Raw genomic sequence first — 24,442 nt, 5'->3', positions numbered from 1 at the left:
AGGTCTCAAGTTGACCACATTTGAATATTACATATTACTTTGTGGCTATTTAAAGACAGATGGCTTGAAGCCTGAGACGGGGGAAAGAGTGAAAGTATAGGAGCAGGTGGTGGTAATTTAAGAAGATCCTCAAGTAGAAGTCTGATTTTGTGATTTCAGAGTCTCTTTGATTGTTAATGTTACTATTATTAAATAACAGGTACATATATTCTAACAGTATAAATATGAACCAGAAAAATAAGAATGAACCACAGGCTGGGCGCGGTGGCTCACACCTGTAATCCCAGCATTTTGGGAGACTGAGGTGGGCGGATCATGAGGTCAGGAGTTTGAGGCCAACTTGGCCAACATAGTGAAACCCTGTTTCTACTAAAAACACAAAAATTAGGTGGCGGGCACCTGTAGTCCCAGCTACTGGGGAGGCTGAGGCGGGAGAATCACTTGAACCCGGGAGGTGGAGGTTGCAGTGAGCTGAGACCACGCCATTCCACTCCAGCCTGGGCAACAGAGTGAGGCTCCGTCTCAAAAATAAAGAATGAACCACAAAAGGTAGCATGTCTTGAACTTTTGAAATGCTATCTATGAGGATAAACATTTTGTTATGAACTTAAAACATGTACGTACACATTTATGTAACTCTACAATTCAAAGTTTCGTGAAATAATACTTGTCTGTACTACCTATTATGCAGTATAGTATTTTTCTATTCTATTTCATTTTTAAAAAGGTTGGTTGTGATTGATAATGTTGATTTAGTGGCTTGTGTGCTGTATAGTCTTAGCAAAACTGATGTTGACTCCTGCTGTAATTTAGTTTTCAACAAACTTTTTTTTTTTTTTTTTTTTTTAATCCAGCACTTCGCTGGGTGCTAAGGGGATACAGAGATGAGTAAGACATAGTCTAGTGCTCAAGGAGCCTCACAATGGTATGGAGAGTGATGAAAATAAGAAGCTGCAATGTTGTAACTGCTCTAACAGAGGCATGCCCAGCCTGAGAATGGAAGGGACCACATCATTTCCTAGCAGGAAGATGGCAGTTTCTTCTAGGTTCGCAGATTACCGCATATAATCTGATAATCCCTCTTATGATGGGCTTACCTTGTTGGGAAAGTTAGTTTTTTACCTAGATTTTGTAAAAACTAAACAAATCAGGTTTACTTGAAAATAAAATATGTTTGAACTTTTAGCTTACTGGACAAGTTTGTTAAAAAATAAATATTAATCCTGGCACTTTGGGAGGCTGAGGCAGGCGGATCACGAGGTCAGGAGATAGAGACCATCCTGACTAACACAGTGAAACCCCATCTCTACTAAAAATATAAAAAGTTAGCCAGGCGTGGTGGCAGGCACCTGTAGTCCCAGCTACTCGGGAGGTTGAGGCAGGAGAATGGCATGAACCCGGGAGGTGGAGCTTGCAGTGAGCCGAGATCACACCACTGCGCTCTAGCCTGGGCAACAGTGTGAAACTCCATCTCCAGTCAATCAATCAATCAATCAATAAAATGTTAATTATATAGGTAATCTTTAATAAAATTAAATTTTACAAATGAGTAATATTTTCCTAAATATGTCATAGGAACTAGCTTTAATATTATTATTGGAGAAGTACTTTTTTCCTGACTTTTCCCCCCCTCAGTATTGTGACTTGTTAAGAAAGGTAAAGTCAGATAGAAGTTTAATATAAAAATGTATTTGATTATTTACACAGATGGTAAATTAAACTGTAAAACCATTAACTTTTAAATAATGGAATAAAAGATGGATACTTCATTATCCAACACTTAAAAATGATTTTTTTTTTTAAATTGCAACTTGAGTATATTCTGTACATTGATTTATCCCCCCACGGCAAATTCACAATAATACTGAATCTAGAATTTAGTAAATTAGTTGCATATTATCCAAAAAACATAAAGCATGACATTTCTATAGAATTTAGTTTCTGTAAGTTACACAATTGTTACAGATTTCTCCTGTGAAGGATAGGTTACTACATCAGGTTGAAGAAGCTAATGTCGGAGTGAATGTGGTGGCTGCCTTAGAATGATTTTGTCAGTAGCAGTGAAAAATGTTTTCCTTATAGTTCTTGTGCAGCAGGCCATGGAGTAGAGCACATTTTTATAATAAAGGTGATGAATTTAATCGCAAACTGGCAGCCAAATGGAAATTGCAGACCTTGATACTGGGAGAAAATTGCCTATAAAGCAACTCTTGAGAGAACAGGCTTTAAATTTATCCACCCATTTCGACATTGAGGAGAACATTGGAATCATAGGATATTTTGCTTGGCCTGCTTAGTTCAGATGAATGACACTTGAGTATTCTATTTAAGTGTTAGAGATGGTTTAAAGTTAAATTTTATACATATTAAAGCCTTTAGCACATGCATTTTGTATTTTATAAAGTATTTAAAAATTTGCTGGTTTTTAATATTTTAGTAGATGATATGCCTAATGAAATCCATTTGCCACGTTTCTAGTCACATGCCATGTATTTCATGTTTCTGCTGTGTATATGAGGAACTGCATTCTTAAAATGTGGGCTTATAATTAACACACTAGTGACAGAATGTTTGTCATATAAATGATCAGTCTTTACTATTTTCTATTGTATTTAAGCCATTTATATTATAATATTTAAACACAGAATGGTAGAAAATTTCTATTATGGGAAAATCTGGATTTTTGTCATTTTTTACTCCAAGTGACTAATGTTTGTAATTTCTTAGGAATAACCAAACCCTTGATTCAGTACACACTATTTAAAGTGTTTAATCCAGAATTTAGGTGCATTGTAGTGTGTATTTTGAGATGCCTGTTCTCTCCCACAGTATACATGCTTGTTAACAGATAGCTGATGTCCAAATTCAGAGAATTATTTGTGGCTATTGGAAACATTTACCCATCCAAGCAAGGTAAATGTTTAAAATGTAAAAATGCTGATGTAAAATATAAAAATAACATTTCTCATTATACTTATTGAAACTACTTGGGTTTAAAGGGCAAGAAGTGTTACTTCTAGAAGGTTATTAGATTTTGCTTCCATACATAACCCTGATTCCTTTGACTGTATTTTTGGGCAACATGGTACATTACGTAAAAAGGGTATAGCTGTGGTAAATCTTTGTTCTCTTTAGGTATAGAATTGTGGAAGTGTTTAGTTTAAAGCAAGTATGAAAGCTTAGTATTTTGATGGAGGAAGCAAGAAAAACGTTTTACAAATTCTCTATTCAGGGAACAACTTATTGAGGTGGTCATGAGACTGAAGGTATGAAAAGGAAGAAGAGGCCAGGTGCGGTGACTGACACCTGTAATCCCAGCACTTTGGGAGGCCGAGGTGGGCAGATCACTTGAGGCTAGGAGTTCAAGACCAGCCAGGCCAACATGGTGAAACTCCATCTCTACTAAAACTACAGAAATTAGCTGGGCGTGGTGGTGCGTGCCTGTAGCAGGAGAATCTTTTGAACCTGGGAGGCCGAGGTTGCAGTGAGCCAAGATCATGCCATTGCTTTCCAGCCTGGGCGACAGAGCCAGACTCCATCTCCATTAAAAAAAAAAAAAAAAAAGGAAGAAGAAATAGAAGTGTTCCTTTTCTTGCTAAAGCAAGAACCAGTAAATTGTATCTTTTTCATTGAAAGTAGTTCCATCTAAATTACTTTAAGAGCTAGACTTTGGAGAATGATTACATTCATAGGAGAAGAGCATGTAATGTGGAAGATACATTTGAATGTTTAGCCATCTCTAAATTTGCATCAAAAGGAGAGTTCAAAATAAATCAACTCTTTTATTCCCTTATTGGTGACATAGATACTTGGTCATTTGTTTTATTTGGCTAAAGGAAGCTGTGGCAAGTTGAGAATTCAGAGGTAAAACCTTTGTGAGAGAGATGTAGTTTAATTATTTTAACTCTAATTCTCCTGATCCAGGAAAGCTTTATTTTTACTTTCAGATGAAAACTAAAATTTGTTATAACATGAAGCTTATTCTATATATTCTATATAAGCTAGAATACATATTTTACATATTCTATATAAGCTAGAATAAGCTTCATGTTACGCATTATATACATTGTATATGTAAGCTATATATGTATATAATTTAAATGATATAAGTGGTGTATGTGTATGTATAGTACTTATATTAAAATTTTACTGTTTTTCTAGTGTATTGATTATGAAAGTATAATTAGCTGAATAATTTGTTTATGAGATGATACTAAATTCAGTTCCCATAGATACTGGTGGTGATTTACTTTTTAGAAAGAGTTTTTCTTGTTACATGCTTAAATCCACACCTGAAATGTAGCCATAATTTAGTTCAAGATTGTTTATGCCAGAGTCTGAAAAACACCTGAATTGAGATTTTTGAGTGGTTGTGAATGGATTTTAGAATCGTGTGTTGAACAGTTCCATCACTAAATTAGCCATAGTAATGTTGCTGTTTCACATTGACGGTTTCAGATGTGCTGCTTTTCAAATTTTTGTTTTTGTTTAGATAACTATTTTAGGGTTTGAGTTACAGTTATGCGAGTTTACATTACAGTAATGCAAATATACATTCTGAATTTATGCCAATATGTATTAGAAGCTAAAATGCCCTCCCCTCCCATCTCTGTTCCCATCTCTGTATCCCTCAAATTATTCATTTGAGGTTAAACTAATTTTAAACTCCGGAAAAGTGGTTAAGCCAAAAAAGGTCAGATCCTGGAAGCAAAAGTTCTGACCTTTTAAAAAGAGTGTTGGAAAAGTATTTGACGGTCATTTTCATAAGCTAAATGTACTGTGAGGTTTGTGTTTGAGTAGCTTTTAAGGTTTTCTGGATTATATGGTCGAATTTTAAGGAGGAACTTAGGAAAAATGAGTTGGAAAAGTTAAGCTGTTACATTCTACCTTCCTTTTACTATGTGTAGTAAATCTACACGTGAGAAGTAATTTGCAAACAGCATTTGTTAAATGTCTTTTCTAAGTATTCTTTATGCCTACAAAGTCTGGGAAAAGACCATTTTCAGATTTCAGATAAATAATTATCAGATCAGTAGATATTATCTTTCAGATCTGTCAGAACACAGTATTTCCAGAATATATAATTTTACATCACCATCATCATTTATAATGATACTGATGACCAGTACTATTATTTTAAAGAGAAAGATATGTATACACACACACACACACACACACACACACAGAGTCATGCGTTGCTTAAAGACAGTGATAGATTCTGATAAATGCATCATTATGCTATTTCCTTCTTTTGCGAACGTCATAGGGTGTACTTGCATAAATCTAGATGGTATAGCCTACTACACACCTCAGCTATATGGTACAGCGTTTTTTGTTCCCAGGCTGCAAACCTGTACAGCATGCTACTGTACTGAATACTGTAGGCAGTTATAACACAATGGTATTTGTGTAAACATAGAAACATTCTGAAGATAGAAAAGGTACAGTAAAAATATGGTATAAAAGATGAAAAGTTGTATACTTGTATAAAGCACTTACCATAAATGGGGCTTGCAGGACTGGAAGTTGCTCTGGGTGAGTCAGTGAGTGAGTGGTGAGTGAATGTGTGAAAGTCCTAGGATACTACTGTGGATGTAATAAACATTGTATTCTTAGGCTGCACTGAATTTATACAAGATATTTTTCTTCAGTAATAAATTAACCTTAGCTTACTATAACTTTATAAACTTTTAAAATTTTTAAACGTTTGACTACAATTACAGTTTAAAACAAAAATACATTATACAATTGTACAAAAATATTTTCTTTATATCCTTATTCTATAAGCTCTTTTCTGTTTTTAAAGTTTTCTATTTAATTTTTACTTCTTAGACCTTTCTGTTGAAGACAAACATGCACAGTAACCTAGGCCTACACGGGTTCAGATCATCAGTTTCATCATCTTTCACCTCTACAGCTTGGCCCACTGCCAGGTCTTCATGGACAAGGGCCATGTTGGTTACCAGTGTGTCTCCAGTACAGTGTCTGATACCATAGAAAGATAGGAACAGTTGTATTAATAATAACCGATTCTTGAGCATCTATTATGTGCCAGACACCTACAAATATTTGTTGTTCAAGTGAAAGAGTTTATTTTATCAAACTCAGAAGTTTCACTCTAGAATAATCCTTTTTAACTGCTGACTTCAGTTGGTCCACCTGTTTTGGCCTCCCAAAGTGTTGGGATTACAGGCATGAGCCACCACGCCCTGCTGAATAATCCTTTTTTTTTTTTGAAACAGAGTTTCACTCTGTTGCCCAGGCTGTAGTACAGTGACTTGGCTCACTGCAACCTCTGTCTCCAGGGTGCAAGCAATTCTCATGTCTCAGCCTCCTGAGTAGCAGGTATTACGAGTGTGTGCCACCATGCCCAGCTAATTTATGTATTTTTGGTAAAGATGGGGTTTTGCCATGTTGGCTGGGCTGATCTCAAACTCCTGACCTCAAGTGATCTGCCTGCTTTGGCCTCCCAAAGTGCTGGAATTACAGATGTGAGCTACTGCGCCTAGCCTAGAATAATCTTAGAAGTCCTCATGGATGAGTAAATATGGATGGTGAAAAGCTTAAATGAGAATGTCTTGTCTGATTTTCATTCCACTTTTAATTTGAATATACCATTTCCTTTCCCCCCTCATTGTATATGTCTCTACTTTTTTGTTCTTTTCTTTATTCATAGTTCTAATTTCTACTCACTGCCCCATCTTTTCCCTTTTCTCTATCTAGCTCTTACCATCTGTCATCACTGTTTTTCCCACTATCATGATCACTCACTCTAGCAGCAACCAAATTTAACTTTGGGGATGGAGCAGTAGTACTGGAGAGGCCAAATGGTATGAGTAAAATAATACAGCTTTTGGAGTCAGAGCTAGATTTTCATCTTTATGTGGTCTTTGGTGAAAGTACTTAATCCCCAAATCTGTCTTTCCTAACTATGAAATGAAGGTGAAAATACTACTTACCTGTAAGGGAATCTACCTGATCATACTGTAATAAAATGCTGACTTCCACCACAGAGTTCTTGGGGAGGCTCTTTAGTGGAAAGATGTTAGACTTCATTATTCTGAATTCTGGATTTGTATCTCCTAGCCATATAGACTGAATGACCATAGAATCCAACATAATGCTTTTAATATTGGCATAACTTCCTTATTTTAAGTTATAGGATGATTATGAGATATAGAAACTCAATAAAAGGTAAAATTATTCTTTGTGTTGTGAAGTATGTTTAGAGGTTTCTTTTAAGAGGTCATATTTTGCTACTCTGCTTCAACGATAGTTTTTGTTCATTTAGTTGTTATAGAACTGGGACCATGTCTGCATTTGCACATGACTATATTCCTAGGGCCTTGGCCAGTGCCTAGTACATAGTAGGTGTAAAATACATAGTTGTTGAATGCGTATATGAAAAAATCATTATATTGTATCATTGATAAGACAGTCTTTTTTAAACACAGGTTATACTTTCTTCAGGTCAGTTCAATTTTGTTAAGTTTTTCTTTTAGGAAATTAAAAAGCTTTTATTATATTCTGAACGTATTTTTACTAAATATACTTTGAGTACAGGGTTAATCAGGACTGTGCTGGCTGTGAGTATAGGGTTATGATAAAGCTCAGTACGAGTGGATGATTGCAGTCCTTTTGTGCAATCCTGGCAGGAGCAGCCTTTTCCTTATTGGCTAGGTTTTTTTTCTTAAAGTCAAGACTAATCATATATTTAGATGCCTGTACATTTTATTTTCTCATCTGAGGTAAGATACACTAGAAGAATGTAGCATTGATGTAATGAACATGTTATTAGCAAAGTGTTCTAAACTTCACGTGTCCAGAATAGAGAGGCCAAGCCATTTGCAGAAGAGCACTGTGCATTTATATTACTTTAAAGGGAAGAGGAGGAGTAAGCTAGCTAGAATTGTCGAGCACATGCCATATTGGTGCCTGAGTGAAGTTATAAGAAATGTTTTTGTAGCTTTGCATGTTTTTGTGCTAATAGTCCTAATATTTGTTCAAAAGGTGTTTTTAATCCAATGATGTAGATGTTACATATATAGCAAAGGGCAAAAACAGCTATCTGCCCTCTCAGTTAACATTCTAATGTCAACAGGCAATAATCAATAAACAAGTACAGTAACGTATTCAGAAATATGAATTATAGAAATAAATTGAAGGATAAAGGGGATCTGGAGTGTTCCCATGGATTGAGGCAAGTTGCCATTTAAAATAGGAAGATCAAGGTTGGACTCTTTGAAAAATTGGAGCAGAGATCTGACGGAAGTGTTAGTGTGAGCCATACTGCTTCCTGGGGAAGAGCTTTCCAAGGCAGGGAAAATGGTAGTGCAAAACCTTGAGGGCAGGACTAGCAATTCCTTGTGTGGACTGTAGCCAGGGACAGAGGTTAGGTTGGTTAAGGAGACTAGAGGTGAGGACAAGGGAGGGGAGCCTGTGTGGATGCTGTCGGCTATTGTTTATCTTTGTGAGGACCTGGGCTTTTATACCAACTGAGATGGGAAATTATTAGAGCAGTGGGTCTGGGCATCCTTTTAGGGAATCGGTGAAATCAGACTATCTTTGTGATAATAAGATGTTATTTGCCATTTTCACCAGCATTTACATAGGAATGTACAGTGGAGTTTTCCAGAGACTGCATGCTATGTGATATTGCAACAGATTGAATTCAAGAGATAAGAGAATCTAGCTGTCTTTAATAAACAGACATTTAAAAGATTGCAAAAGTATAAAATTGACTTTTTCAGTAATTTCTTTTGTTTAGTTGGAAAATATGTTATTTTCTGTAAAATGTGCGTTTCTGGTTAATATGTAATAAGTTTACTCATATTTTAAAATGAATAAAAATAATTTAAACATTTTTAGCTTTTATTTCTAGTACGGTAAGTTTTATTAGATACAACTTTCATGAACAAGGATCTCTTTGGACTCCTCCAATTAATTTTTAGAGAGTGGAGTCCTGAAACCAAAAAGTTTGAGCAGAAGAGTGACATTTCACTTGGATTTCAGCAGGCTAACTCCAAAGAATGAAGAATAGACTGACCAAGGTGGTGGTGGAAGCAGGTAGATCAGTTAGGTTAAGATTAGGTAGGAAATGATTGTGATTGGAGCTGTGATGTTAGGGGTTGTGGTGGTGAAGTGAAATTGGGGATATAGTCTGAAAGTTGAGTACACCGTATTTGCTAGTGGATGGAGTATGAAGTGTGAGAATGGACTTGACATTGTGCCATTGTCCAAGATCAGGAGGAACAAGTTTTTGGGAAGGCCTAGGAGTTTGGTCTTGAATGTGTCAAATAGGTTGAGAAGGGAGTTGGTGATAGGATTTCAGTGTGGAGGGTTGGTCTGGAATGTCCTTTACCAGGGTTTTTGTTGGATTGTATTAGTAATATATGTATTTTAAATACAGTATTTAGCTTCTATTCTAATCAGTTATACTTTTATAATCTCAACACAGAGTGCTGTGTTCTCCATTGAAAAACTGATTAAATTTGCTTTCCAAGAACGTTACATGATAGAATGTACACTCGAAGAGGCAGTAAAAAAGTAGTAAATGTAGATTTGCCAGTAGCATGACATAACTTAGATTTTCTGAATCTTTGTAAAGTAAACCAACTGTGGTTTAATTAAAGGAGATCATATTGCTTACCATATTAAAATACTGTTTTCAATACCAATTACTTTGACATTTGAAGGCACTGTAATATGTTGCTCTTGTTACAGACCAAGATATTTTTGCTGAAGTTTTATTTTTCTTTCTAATTCAATGTCAGTGGTTGCTGTAGAGGTTCTTTTGGAATATTGTGTAGATTGTTTCTTAAGCCTTTAAAAAACTCTTCTTTGCTGGGTGTGGTGGCTCACGCCTGTAATCCCAGCATGTTGGGAGGCCAAGGCAGGTGGATTACGAGGTCGGGAGTTCAAGACCAGCCTGGCCAAGATGGTGAAACCCTGTCTCTACTAAAAATACAAAAATTAGTTGGCGTGATGGCGGGTGACTGTATTCCCAGCTACTTGGGAGACTGAGGCAGATAATTCCTTGAACCTAGGAGGCAGAGGTTACAGTGAGCCAAGATTGCGCCACTGCACTCCAGCCTGGGCTACAGTGCAAGACTTTGTCTCAAAACAACAGCAGCAGCAACAACAGCTCCTCTTGGCTTTTTCATAGTATGAGAGAATTCTCTTACAACACCTGTGAATGTCTTTTGACATGTATTTTCTTTCCTAAAAATGTCATGAAGTGACAGACATGTATTTGCTTTGTTATGGAATTAAGGTGATACTAAGGTAAACCTATGCTACATGATTATAAACTTTAGGTTCTTGCTGTATTGAACTTAGGTGAAATTTTGAATACAATCGAAAAGGTTAATTAAAAATCAAATGAATTATTACCTAGGAAAAACCAGTTTACCCCTACCTCCTACACAGACGTAACTCCTTCAGAATTTTTGGAGCATCTGTTTCTTTTTCACTCTGATTTACCAAATTCCTTTTAAAGCCCTAAGGGATTTGGAGCTTCAAGAGGGCAAAATACATAGGTACAGACCTTTCCCCACTTCTTCAAGAACAAGTGTGGAGGAATCTGATCACATGAGGATTTGATGCTTTACGAGGATGTAATTTAAAGTAAATTTTGGTGGCCAGTAGTAGTTTAAGACATTTTAGAATATGTAGTTCTGGCAGGAGTAGGATTGACTGGCCTGGCATTCTCAACCAGTCGTTGAGTATATACAGCCCTTGCCTATGGGAGGCCAGTACAGAAGGAGCACAAAATGGACTTCTCTGGAAGAAGACAAGGAGATGCATTTTAGGGCAGATACAAGCTATAAATATGATGTGGTCTAACGTGCTTATTTTGCAGATGAAGAAAATGAGACCCAGAAGGTTCAGTTCGAAGGCACACAGCTCAGCTAAATCATGCCTGGGAAACAGGAGTAAAATCCAGGTTGTGTAAACTCAAGGCCAGTGCTTTTTGCCTTACCGCATGTATTAGGAAGATAGGCTTTTTATGGAAAGGTCATTGTTTATGGATTGTAATCTTTCTCTACCTTCTTTAAGGAAGGTTTAAAGTGTGTGTGTTTTCTTTTAAAGCAGTATATTAAAGAAAATCTAATTAAAATTTATAGATAAAATTTACAAAGCTTTTGCAAGAAAAGTCATCTGTAGTTGAGGTTAAACATTAGATCTTTTATCTGTGGATATTTATTTTGGAGAAGAATAACGAACATATTAAGGACTTACATTTAACGTATATTTTGGATGATTAGTAATGATTGCTTATTTGAAGAAAGCAAATATGTATAATTAAATTTTTAGCATTGTTTAAACCGTGGAAGATACTATTTTGAGTGATTTTTTTTCCCTTAGGTTTCTTTATCTTTTTTCACGGCTTTCATACTTTGTCACAATTATTTCCCCCCTTCCCTCATTAGAATAAATAACCCCAAAGTCCAAAGCAAACACTTTTTAATTATTATTATTATTTTTGCAACAGGGTCCTGCTCTGTCACCCAGGCGAGTGCAGTGGGGTGATCATGGACCACTGCAGCCTCTACTTCCTCAAGTGATCTTCCTACCTCAGTCTTGAGTAGCTGGGACTACAGGCATACCACCACACTTGGTTAATTTTTGTAGAGATAGAGTTTGCCATGTTGCCCAGGATCACTGTTTAAATTTTAATTCTTTATTTTAAAATAAATTTAGTCTTACATAATAGTGGAAAAAAATAATATGGGCATTAACAACTCATAAAATCATATAGTTATGGGAAGCAGGAAATGCGTATTGATACAGTACTATCACTAATATGCAAATCGTACTCAAATTTTACCTGTTTTCCTACTCATTTGGTTTTTCTGGTCCAGGATTCCACGTTGCATTTAGTAGCAATGTCTGTTTTGTTTCCTCCAATCTGTTTCCATTTCACATTCTTTCATGACCTTGATACTTTTGAAGAATGCTAGTTATTTTATAAAAATGTTCTTGAATTTGGGTGTGTTTGGTGTGTTCTCATGATTAGAATGAGGATCATTTTTGGCAAAACAATCACACACAAGCGCTGTTGTGTGCATCTCAGTGGATCATGCTGTGGGGTATATGTCATAATACTGGTGATATTAACTTTGATTAGTTGGTTAAGGTGATGTCTGTCAGATTTCTCCACTGTAGTTTCTCCTTTTTCCTTAGTCATTAATGAATGCCTTCAAGGGGAGATACTCTGAAACTGTACAGCTATCCTTTCATATTTTTGCTCACTAATTTAGCATTCATTGAATGATTTTTGTCTGCATTGATTGTTACTAATTAAAATTCTTTAAGGAAGATCTGTCCCCTTTCCCCATTGTATTTATTTATTCAGTTATTTATATCTTTTCTTATGGGTTGTAATTCATTATTATCACTATATAAGTAAACACTTTTAAGAAAAGTTCCTGAAAAGTTAATACATTGAGATAATTCAAAATTTAGAGACTTGTAAGAGTACATTTTCTTATATCCCTGTTATCTTGGGTACCCATTTCCATTGCTAAGAGTTTATTTTTATTCTTTCAGAAATATGAAAAGGATTGGGAGAAGAGTTGCTAATAATAATTGCTAGATTCTCAGGTATTTCTTTTTACCTGGATGCTGATGATATTGAACCAGCTTACTGTTGCATCTTCTTCTGATATTCATTAAAATGTTTCTTAACTAGTTCGCCATTAGATTTAAATTTACATTTTAATACAGTGACTATGTAGATAGGGACTGGCTTCCCCTGAGTATTCTAAGAAACAACATGACCAGAAGACAACATTTTCTATTAAATAAATAATAGTTAAATATTAACGTGTAAAGCTAAACAGGTTTAAAAGTAAACTCTTTTTTGGTAAGTTGAAACAAAAGTCGATTTAAATGAGAAAGGCTGCCTATCCAATTAAGTAACTGGTTTTTCAAAAGTGAATGAAGGACCTCCCCACCAAGTCCCACACTCTGTTCTGTTCTTTTCAGTGACCTATTTTACTTTCTCTGTCTACCGGCAGTATCCATTTATTCATTCAGGATGTCACTTTAGGAACCTAGACCTGGAGTTCATCCACAGAACTGTGTTTTGTTAAAATGGAGTGAAAGAAAGGGCTGAAAAGACTTTTTTTCACTCACTATTAAAACAGTGAACATACTGGTCTACACTTATTATAGTACAGCCAGCAGTACATCAAAAGGTGACTTGTTCCATTTTATTTCCATTCTCTAATTACCGTTTCTTAAAATGAATTCTAAGAGTTTCTTGTGCCAGGAAATCCTCTATGAAACTCTAAGTAAAGCGGGTTAGACTAGCTGTGACTTGGTCCAATTTCTTTTATTTTTTTGATTTACCTTTTCTTTATTTTTATTGATACATATTTTACATCTTACGAGGTACATGTGATTTTTTTCCTACATAGCGTGTATAATGATTAAGTCAGAGTGTTTGAGGTCTCCATCACATTGAGTATTTATTATATTCTGTGTGTTGGGAATAATTCAAGTTCTCTCTTCTAGCTACTTTGAAATATACAATATATTAGTTAACTATAGGCACTCTAATCTGCTGTTGAACAGTAGAATTCATACCTTTATCTAATTGTATGTTTGTACCTATTAACGTTCTTCTCTTCATCTCTTCTCCCACTCATTCATCCTTCCCAGCCTCTGGTATCTATAATTCTACTCTGCCTTTATGAGCTAACTTTTTTAGCTCCCATGTATGAGTGAGAACATAACGATATTTGTAATTCTTTAATCACTGAGCATTAGTTGTTTTTTCTTTTTATTTTGGGAGGACAGTAAAAAGGGTATTGTAATATATCCTCCTTCAGATTCTGGTGAAGACCAGTTGAGTCATGTAAAAAAGAACTAGATCGCTTTATTTTTAGAGTTGGGAGGCACTGAATTATAACGTCTTTATTATGCTGTTTTTATATAGGCAATCCCATGCTTGCAGTGTTTTGACATAAGCTTTCTGCTTTCTACTCTCCTAATAGGTGATTATTGTAAGAAAAATTTGTATAATATGAAAGCTAAATAGTCCTTGTAAATTCATCTCCCAGAGATGATTACTGTTAATAGTTGTATCTTTTTCGACTTTGTTGTGTTTACCAAAAAAATGTATACTTAAGTATAAATTTGATCGGTATGATAGAGGTTCTTTTCTATAACCCCTGGAACATGTGCAACTTACTGTTAGGTACTTCTGTAATACAGAACTGCTGCTGAGAACAATCAGGGAAATCGAATTAACATTGTTAAGGTTTTTGCTGTTTCGAATTTTTGCATGTGAAATTTATTGACAATTTTGGACCGTTGTTAATTTTGGTAATACAAAGAGGAGTTATGATTAATTTAATTTTGTAGTTTTTGTTTTTGAACTTAGAATTGTGAAGTACAGAGTACAATTTAACCCCTGGAATAAGGTTCCATCTAGAGAGTTACTGATAGCTTGGGTTTTTTTGTTTTTTTTTTTTCTTGCCAGTTTGAAAGCGGTTGCTTTGAAATTAAATTGGATTTATTTGGTTGTTAGAGTAAGCAAAACACATTTCACTTAATAGTGCATACTCTAGGCCTGGCGCAGTGGCTCATGCCTGTAATCCCAGCACTTTGTGAGGTCGAGGCGGGTGGATCACCTGAGGTCAGGAGTTCGAGACCAGCCTGGCCGACATGGGGAAACCCCATGTTTACTTAAAAAAAAAAAAAAAAAAAAATTAGCTGGCTGTGGTGGTGGGCACCTGTAATCCCAGCCACTTGGGAGGCTGAGGCAGGAGAATTGCTTGAACCCAGGGGGCGGAGGTTGCAGTGAGCTGAGATTGTGCCATTGCACTCTAGCCTTTGTGAAAAGAGTGAAACTTTGTCTTATAAATAAATAAATAAGTAATATATACTCTAGTAACTTGCTTTTTAATCTAGTTGCTCTCTGTACCTTGTGAATTTGGCCTCTTAAAAAGAGCACAGTGAAGGTAAATTCCATGGGTTCTTAGCTCAAAAATTACTTTAAAACTTTCTCTGTATTTAGTCAACCCTTAATTAAAGTTTGTTTCTTTTTACAGAAGAGATCGTTGTTAATCCTAAATACGTGAGGTTACATAACAGCCACCTTTTTATGAAGTGGCAGTTGTTCTTCAGTTTTAAATAGATTACTAATATTATTGTTTTAAGATTTAATGAGTATTATATAAATAAAAACAAGTATTTGTTATTAAGACCTAAAATAACTAAATCTTACTTTGCTCTTTGTGTTAGTGTACTGCTTTAATGTCTAGCAAGAGGTAGGGATTGCAGACAGTGTGGAAATACTGGAGCCTATTTAAGCTTCAGATGAAAGCAGTCATTTTAAGCTACCTCATAAAATTTATACTATGTATATCAAATTATATATGTGTTTATATATAGTTGTCATTTTACTGACAACTAGGATTTTCCATAAGTTAATGGAAAATGTAAAATTTGAAAAGCACATTTATGGTCAGACGACACAGTAACCTTTTTATTCCTTTATTAGCTCCTGTTCTAGTACAATGATAAGGCAAATTTTGTTGATGGATTCAAATGTAATGTACAAAGAAACAGCGGATAGATACCCAGTGAAAAAATATATGTGTCTATAACATCAGCATTGCAGGCTGAGCAGTTGAATCAGCTACCAGAACACTAAGTGTAAGATGCATTTTATGTGAGGTTTTCTTCAGTGTTTTAAAACTGTTTCGTTTTTTTACAAATCCTGAAAGTAATTCTTTGATGCATTTTGGTTTTGAATTTTACTTTTCATTAATATTTTGTTGCTTATGATTGAGTTAGTAAATATTTTTCATGTTTCATTTCCTAATTTTCATTTTCTTAGTTTAAATTTGCTGAAAAATTTATAAACCAGAAAGTAACGTAGAGCTGTATTTGATTCTTTGGCTCTCCAACATTGCAGTATTGATTTTATACACAGCCTTAGCTATGTATTTATATATTTCGGGAAATGACTGCTAAATGCTGTAAGATTTCTCATGCCATATTTTTTTATTCTCTTAACAGTTTTTCCTGTTGTCCTTAATTCCAGTGTTTTAGTTTTTCAGAGTGATTGATCTGTTAGTTAAATCCAGTAATTCATATATATATATATATATATATATATATTTTGAGATGGAGTCTCACTCTGTCACCCAGACTGTAGTGTGGTGGCACATTCTCAACTCACTGCAGCCTCTGCCTCCCAAGTTTAAGCAATTCTCCTTCCTCAGCCTCCTGAGTAGCTGGGATGACAGGTGCATGCCACCACACCTGGCTAATTTTTGTATTTTTAGTAGAGATGGGGTTTCGCCATGTTGGCCAGGCTGGTCTTGAACTCCTGACTTCAAGTGATCTGGCCACCTAGGCCTCCCAAATTGCTGGGATTACAGGGGTGACTCACCACGCCTGGCCCAGTAATTCAGATATTAAAAGGATGTGTACAAAAGTGGCAGAGTACATGTACAATAATTTGGATGCAATAAAAGAGTAGTGGTGATGGAAAAGCCAAAGACAAACGTGAGCTGAGGCTGTTGAAACATAAGAATGACTTTAAAACCTTTTAGCGAAATCCATAGTTGGGTGAATTAAGGGGAAAGAAAAAGGAGTAAAGGTCACATGAAACAGAACTGTGCAGTGACATCGGAGCAGAATTAACTGACAGTTGAACCTTAGTTTGGAAAAGAAAAAAATCAAGATAATTAAAGCAGAGAAATGTGATGAGACAGTAAGTAGTAACATGTTTTCAGGCCGACACAATAGTTTTCAGCATAGTGAAATTTGAAAAAAAAAAAAAAAAAAGGTAAATTCAAAAGATTGTAGAAAATGGGAGGAGCCTAAGTTCTGTAAAGGCAAGTACTCCCAAAACTTGAAAAATGTATATTCTGAACTTGATGGCATAACCTGTAGATTCCTAAACAGATGATTTCCTATTTAAACTGGTGGCTCCACAAGGAGGTTCTGGTCCCGTTGTAGCTTTGGATTTCATCAAGTAGTTGATGAAAAAAAGTTATTTTTGAGCTAAGAACAACCCATGGAATTTAACTTCACTGTGCTCTTTTTAAGAGGCCAAATTCGCAAGGTACAGAGAGCAACTAGATTAAAAAGCAAGTTACTAGAGTATGTATTATTTATTTATTTATTTTTGAAACGATGTTTCACTCTTCACCAAGGTGTGCCTGTATTTTGGGATCTGGGCCAAAGAAATGTGTGCTCTATAAAGTTGCAGTTAGTTGGATTCTTGACTCGGAGACTATTCATGCTTAAAGAGTATCAGCTGATAGATTAGTGTCAGTCTGCTGAAGGGGTATGTGTTGCAGAAAATATCCAGGAAAAAAAAATTGAAATCTTCTGTTGGTGTCTAAAAAACAGATGTAGAATTATGGAATGGTAGAGACTTGTCTTAACACCATTAGCAAAATGTCAGCAAAGATATTCTTAAGCATCATCAGCTCTTAAACAGTGATTATGGACAGGGCAGGGTTTGGGACTAGAAGTTGATAACCTCAGTTGCCTTACCCGTTGGTCATTATGGAATGTTGTGTACAATGTAGGGTTTTACATATTAAAAGGGACCTAGACAAATCAGAGTTCGTCTAAACAGAGTTCGTCTAAACAGCCTCCCATGTCGTTGGTTTAGGGAAGAGGACACTTAGATATTTTAGAATTTTTCAAATGTTTGTGGGGCTGCTGAGTGGTGGCCAGTGGTAGAAATTTTAGGAGAGCAGATTTTGGTTTATTAAAACAAATTTATAATATTTAAGATCTTTAGAGATACCTAAAAATTTATCTTGATATTGGGGATATTTAGATAGAAAATACATGCCTGGAGTTCATGTTGGGAGAGTTTTTGTACTACGTGTGATTAAGCAAACTGTTCCGAATGTTTAGTTCTCTGAACAACTGCTGCGGGTTGATGAAGGTAGCGCGGTGGTGGGGCATTTGAGTGTCATAATGTTTGATACAGCAAAATAATGTGTACAACATATTAAGAAGAATTCCTATGTTTCATGAGAACACCTGTGAAGCTGTTACTTACAAAAGGACTAAAGCATTTCCCAAACCCATACTTGTTGCATGTTTCTGTAGTAGTTTGGCTATAATTGTATCCTCCTGCTAGGATAACATTCGCAGAAGCCCTGATTGCCAGGACTTACAAATGGAAAGCTTTAAAGACAAAACTTTTAAAAACAGGATTACGGAGGAAAAGAATAAATGGGCTCTTGCATACTAAGATTGGAAACCAATGGATTCAGTTCATTTATTGAGTAAGCATATGAAGCACAGGCACAGAGAGGTTGTAAGAAAGGGACTTGTCTAAAATCACAGTTACTGTTAGAACTGGAATCAGAACTTGTTCTGAGTAACACAGAGGAAGTGCTGGTGATTTTCTACCTTTTTTTTTTTTTTTCCTGTTTATAATAATTGGCCAAACTCAACAGTGAATAAGATTATAAAGCCCTTGAGGACCGGAACTATGTCTTGGTCACCTTTTCATTCCCATCATTACTACCTTGTACCTTAATTGGTGTTCTGTTATGAAATTGAGTGATATATCTTAGAGACTGAAAAAAAGATGGTAAAAAGACTTATCTGTCTTCCTTATTAGAGTAAGTTCTTTGAGAGCTGGAACCATGACTTGTTTAACTTTAATGCTGCAGAAACCCAGCATTCTTCCCTTTGTTTACCTCCACCAGGTATTTATTGAGGGCCAGCTGTGTTCCAGGCACCTGGGGACACACTGGGTAATAGAATCTCATGGAACTTTGTGTTATTAATCAGAGTCGCATAGGTATTTATAAACGTACAACTTAAGTGGTAAATGAATTGTATTCTCTAACCAGATAGATGCTCATGTATGAGGACTGTTGATTTTATGCTTTATTTATTTATTTATTTATTTTTAGACAGTTTTTTGCTCTTGTTGCCCAGGCTGGAGTGCAGTGGCACCATTTTGGCTCACTGAAACCTCTACCTCCTGAGTACAAGTGATTCTCCTGCCTCAGCCTCCCAAGTAGCTGGGATTACAGGCGTCCGCCACTATGCCCAGCTAATTTTTATATTTTTGGTAGAGACGGGGTTTCACTATGTTGGCTAGGCAGGTCTTGAACTCCTCACCTCAAGTGATCTGCCTGCCTCAGCCTCCCAAAGTGCTAGGATTACAGGCATGGGCCACTGCACCTGGCACATTTATATATTTTTTAATCTAGTCATCTTATATGAATTTTTTGATAACTTGCAATAGATTCTTTTTTCTTTTTAAGTTTGATAAATTTGTTTACCTGGAAAGTCACTGTTCTTCCCTAGATTTATTATATTACTATGGTTACTTATAATAGTAGATTCTTCAATATTGAACTATTCTTGCACTCAGGATATAAATTCTACTATGTCTTAGTGCATTTTTATTTTTCTATTTCTTTCAGATGTTTGCATCTATATTTTTAGGCAAATTTTATCTATAGTTTTCTTTCCTGCTGTTATTCTCAGGCTTTGATATTGGCGTGATGCTAACTATATAGTAAGAATAGGTAGTTTCTGAAGAAGATATTTAAATGATAATTATACGCAAAGTGCTTTATTGGTCCAGAGACCTGGCTAAAGGATATATGTGTGATTTTAATTAGATTAAATTTTTCTAATGCCCCTTGGTTAATTACTTGCTGTAGTTATATAAATTATGTAAATGAGCATTTGTGTTTAAATTATTATTTGGTTGTTGAAAACTTGATTTGAGAATTGCTGTCATATGCTAATTTAAGATAAACACCAATTTGATACTGGACATTTTTAGGAAAGATTTAATTATAAAGCTAGAAGTATAAAAAGAACCTTAGGAAATAATAAAATTCTGCCCGTATCATGTAGTCAAATCCAAGGTAATCTCTTGATTTTTGTTGATTTTATTTGCTATTCAGAGAAAAGCATTTGGTAAGCTTTAATAAGCAAATTGTTATTTAAGAGATAAAATTTGTTATAAAAATGAATATTGGTATCACTGAAGCAGAAAATGTATTACAGTGCCTTTTTTAATTGATTAAGATTTTATAACTGAGTAAGAATAGCTTTGATCTTGCCTTTTTGCTGTGTTGCATTTTATTTAACCAAAACTGATTTAAATAACTAGTTAGAAAAAGAGTGCCTTCATATTTGATAGTTCCTAAGGAACTGTCAATAGATTGAACTTCCCCATGTTTGGAAAGCATACAAAATACATTTAAAAAATAAAAGACATTTTATTTTTAAATACTAATGGATGCAAGCCTTTCTCCCAAGGAGGACACAGTCTGTAGGATAGAGAGACATTACATATGCATCCGGCTAACCTTAATAATGACAGCTCTTACTAGGCAGTATGTTCCAATGGACAGGAGCCTGTCTTCTGGTGCATACTAGAAGCTTAGTAATTTTTGAAAGGATCCGCTTTCTTTATAGTACTCGGCTCATTAAAATAGAATTCGCCTACTTAAAAAAAAATGTATATGTATATCCAAGAACAGTAATACAGGTTTTTAAAAACAGGTCATTGATTTTAGGTATCACTACTTCCTCTTTTTATATTTAATATTTCAGTTATTAACCCAGTGTAGTTTGATCTGTTACTATCTTTTTCCCTTGAAACTTCTCTGATCACCAGTGGCTTATAGTCAAATCCAAGGTACCATCTTTTGCTGTTTATCTTACATTCTTTTGTAGTATTTGATACTGTTGATCACCCTGTCCTTGAATCTGTCATTTCTTAGCTTCTATAACACCCCTCTTCTCTAGTTCTCCTTCCTACCTCCATTTCTTCTTGGTTTGGATCTTCTTTTCCTTACCCCTTCCTTTTTCTCAAGTGCATTCCGTCCTTCTTTCTCCCGTTACTTGCTCTAAGACGTCTCTTCTGATAGCTTTAACCATTAGATTTGTATATGAAACTCAGACTTCTGCTGAACTTGCAGTCTGTTGTCTTTTGAACATCTCTGTTTGGGTATTCTAAAGATATCTAAAAATAATCGAAGTGGTCCCATTTAAATGTCCTTCAGACAGATTAGTTCTGAAGTACAAAAGAGGCTTTGGTATTAGTTTTGTCTGACAGGCATTCTTATAGTTGTTTACTGAAGCTATCATTTGGAATGACTGGCCTCATTTAGATTTGGAAAAATTAGATAAACTAACAAGTCCATATTATACCGGTTAGGAAGGAGCTTGGGCTTTGAAGTTAATTTAATAAGATATGTTATTTGATTGGTATAAAAATTGGTTTGTGGTAGAAATTAATTAAGGCTGTAGTCCTGTTAAACATGGGCTTAATCCAGAGAATGACAGAATAGGCCAGGAGCTCTTTATTTGAGTTTTAACGCTTTATCAATGAAACCTCCCCTGCCCTCTCTTTTTCCCCTGGACTAGCAAGAATATTTTTTTTGTCTAACACATTTAAAATTTTTACTTTTAACAGAAATTAGCAGAGTACGGAAAGACATGTACAATGACACATTAAATGGCAGTACAGAGAAAAGGAGTGCAGAATTGCCTGATGCTGTGGGACCTATTGTTCAGTTACAAGAGAAACTTTATGTGCCTGTAAAAGAATACCCAGATGTAAGTATATTTTGTTGTTTTATTCAATTTTGTTCTGCTTCACATATTTTGGGAAGAGATATATTTGGTGGTAAATACTTAAGCATTATTAGCCACTTTAAAAAAATGCAGTCATCAACTGAAGTGTGAATAATTTGGCATGGATAATTTAAAAAGTTTCTTTCTAAATATGTTTCCATTTGATTGCTGCTATGTCACTTTGGAAATGCACATGGTATAGACTCTTGGGTTTCAAAACTGAATGAGGAATTGTGGAAAGCACTCTGGCCTGATTGTCACAGAGCACCAACCACAACTCTGCTCATCTTTAATCTGACCTTCAAGAAGCCACAGCTTGGGCCACAGCATTCTTTCTGTAAAATGAAGGTGTTGGACTACAAGGTTCCTTTCAGCTCTAAAATTTTTATTGAAACCACTGTTTGTAATCTGATTTCCCCCCATCTTAGTCCATTGTTCAACTATTCTCTATAAACATCTTGCAAATAGCCTCCTTTTCCTATATCTGTTAATTTCTAAATAAATCCAGATTCTTTGCTTTTTGTTACAAAACCCTATGTGATACCGTCCATTCTATTTCTCTGACCTCATCTAAAATGATTTTCCCTCTTCTTTACCACACTGTAGTCACATTGGCCCTCTTTTGGCTTTTAGAGCAAGTCAAGTCTGTTCCCAGTCCTAGGGACCTTTATGTTAGCTGTGCTCTGATCTCTGGCTGGCTGCTTCTTGTCATTAAGAATTTAGCTCAAATGTCACTTCAGAGAGGCTTCCCCTGACCTTTTTATTTAAAAGCCATCTGTCTAGCTACTCACTGTTTCACATTGTCTTTTTTTTTTCTTTGCAATAGCACTTATAATCGGGCATTTCTCTGGTTTATTTTCTCTCTCTCTCTGTCTCCCCAGAAGAATGTAAGGTGTACATAAAACAAGAATCTTGTCTTTGTTATTCACGGCTGTATCCCTCGTAATATTGGCACATAATAGGTAACAATAGTTGTTGAATAAACCAAGAAAAGATGGTGGCTTTTTGCTAAATTTCAGAGGACTTTTATGAAAGCAGATGAAAAAAGGAGTTATTATAATGTCAGAAATACGATGTTGTGCTCTATGATGCATTGGTTATATGGACAGAACACTAGTCTCTAGATGAGAAATGTCTTAAGTTGAATTAATAGGAAAAAGCTTTGATACTTTGCAGTTACATTACAATTTGCAAAAATTGATCTATATAACTTTTTTTTTTTTAAAAAAAAAGGTTATATACATTTATTCTGGTTTTATAGGTATTTGGTTGCAAATACACAAATAGTCTTGGATAATGTAGGAAAAGAGGAGTTGGTTGGAAGATTATTGAGTAACACAGAGGATTAAAGGAATAGCTGGAAAACAAAGTGCCATGTTAGGCTAGGAACGAGGGCATCTGAGAACTTGAGCAGCAGGAGTTTGTGGAGCTTCTCGGTTGAGAGCCTTGCTGACATAACTTGGCATCGGTGCCTCCCAGACTTTATCTTTAAAATTCTTAGAAGAGTGAATGTGTTCTGGGCCTTTCTGACTGGGGAAGTGAAGTTACCTACCATTACCTAGACACGACCACTGTGAGCCTACCCTGGGTATTAGGATTATTTGTAGAGATGGGAAATTGTGATTTGGTCAGCTGTTCCAATTGGGGTCTACTGCTGTTAGGTTTTTCACTATCCCAGAAAGGTTAGCAACTGTCTGTTTTGCTTATTTAAACCTTAAGGGATAATGTTTCTGCAGTGGGCATTAACATAGAATATGTAAGACCTTGATAGAGAATACAATGTTGATCTGTCTGGTTCCATCTCTTAAAAAAGGAAATCCTATTCAAGGAAGGGATAGTTATGCATTATTTAAAAGACATATGTTTCATATAGTCTTCTAAGTCAGGACTTGAGTCTAGAGGGCAACTCTTCACTATATTCCTTTCCTTCCTCCTCCAGTTGTGACTTCTTGCCACAGTGAACTACTGTTACTGACAGGTGTGTTGGAGCATGGTATTTGTCTTGATCGGTGATTCTCAAAACACACTCCGTGGACCATAGTTTCTGTGCTTTCTGGGAACTGTAAATGTTCAAGCCCCTTTCCATACTTATTGAATCAGAAACTCTGGGGTAAGGGTGAGGCCTAGCAATCTGCCTGTTAAGCCCTGTAGATAATTCTGATGCTTGCTGAAGTGTGAGAATCACTCCTCTAAGTTTTTTGGGTTCTTTTTTTTTTTTTTGGAGCGGGGGCAGGGTCAGCCAGGCTGAGAGGTAGGTGATCATGTACCTGGTTATTTTGCCAAGCATCATCATTTCAGGAGGCCTGAAACGGTAAGTGGTGAAGTGATGAATTAAACAGTGTCACTGGTCTCGTGGAGTGGACATCTCAGTGGCAAAGACAAACAGTAGACAAATGAATCTATAGCTGTAATCAGTGTTACGGAGAAACATAAAGTGGGGTAGACAGATGAATAGTGACTGTGTATGGAAGGAGGTATTCATTTTTAAGGGTAATCAGGGAAGAAATCTCTTATAATATGATGGGAATGGAGAGACAGGAACAGAATGATGGGAGGAAGGCATGAAAACCATCTGGGAGAAAAACATTCCAGGCAGAGTGAACAGCAAGTACAGCTGACTCAGGCAGGAACGTGCTTGGGAAGTGTAAGATGTGAGGTTAGAGAGTTAGCAGAGGGGCAGTGTCATCCCGTGGTCAAAAGTAGGAACTCAGAGTCAAGACTTCTAGCTAGTTTTGCTGCTTGTTTTGTGGCTTTGGTGTTACACTTGATCTTAACCAAAAGCCTGGGAAGTGATGTTGTTTTGTGACTTTTCATTCCTGGTGTTCAGTTTTCTCAT

General features: G+C 35.8%; 1 protein-coding gene across 6 annotated transcripts in view; it reads left to right on the top strand.

Moving 5' to 3' along the window:
- LOC105487524 (QKI, KH domain containing RNA binding) overlaps nucleotides 1-24,442 on the top strand; it is a 166,685-nt gene that overhangs the window by 17,466 nt on the left and 124,777 nt on the right. For all 6 annotated transcript variants that reach the window (XR_011623272.1, XM_071096243.1, XM_071096242.1 and 3 more), the window contains exon 2: nucleotides 21,446-21,588. Coding sequence is in view for 5 of the 6 variants with exons in the window: in XM_071096243.1 (XP_070952344.1) it covers nucleotides 21,446-21,588 (143 nt within the window). In the remaining variant the exon portion in view is untranslated. The remainder of the gene's footprint in view (nucleotides 1-21,445; nucleotides 21,589-24,442) is intronic.

This window comes from Macaca nemestrina, chromosome 5 (genome assembly GCF_043159975.1).
Source record: "Macaca nemestrina isolate mMacNem1 chromosome 5, mMacNem.hap1, whole genome shotgun sequence".
NCBI classification, from domain to species: Eukaryota; Metazoa; Chordata; class Mammalia; order Primates; family Cercopithecidae; genus Macaca; species Macaca nemestrina.
Note: the sequence above shows the minus strand (reverse complement) of the source record. Positions and strands in the feature narration are given on the sequence as shown.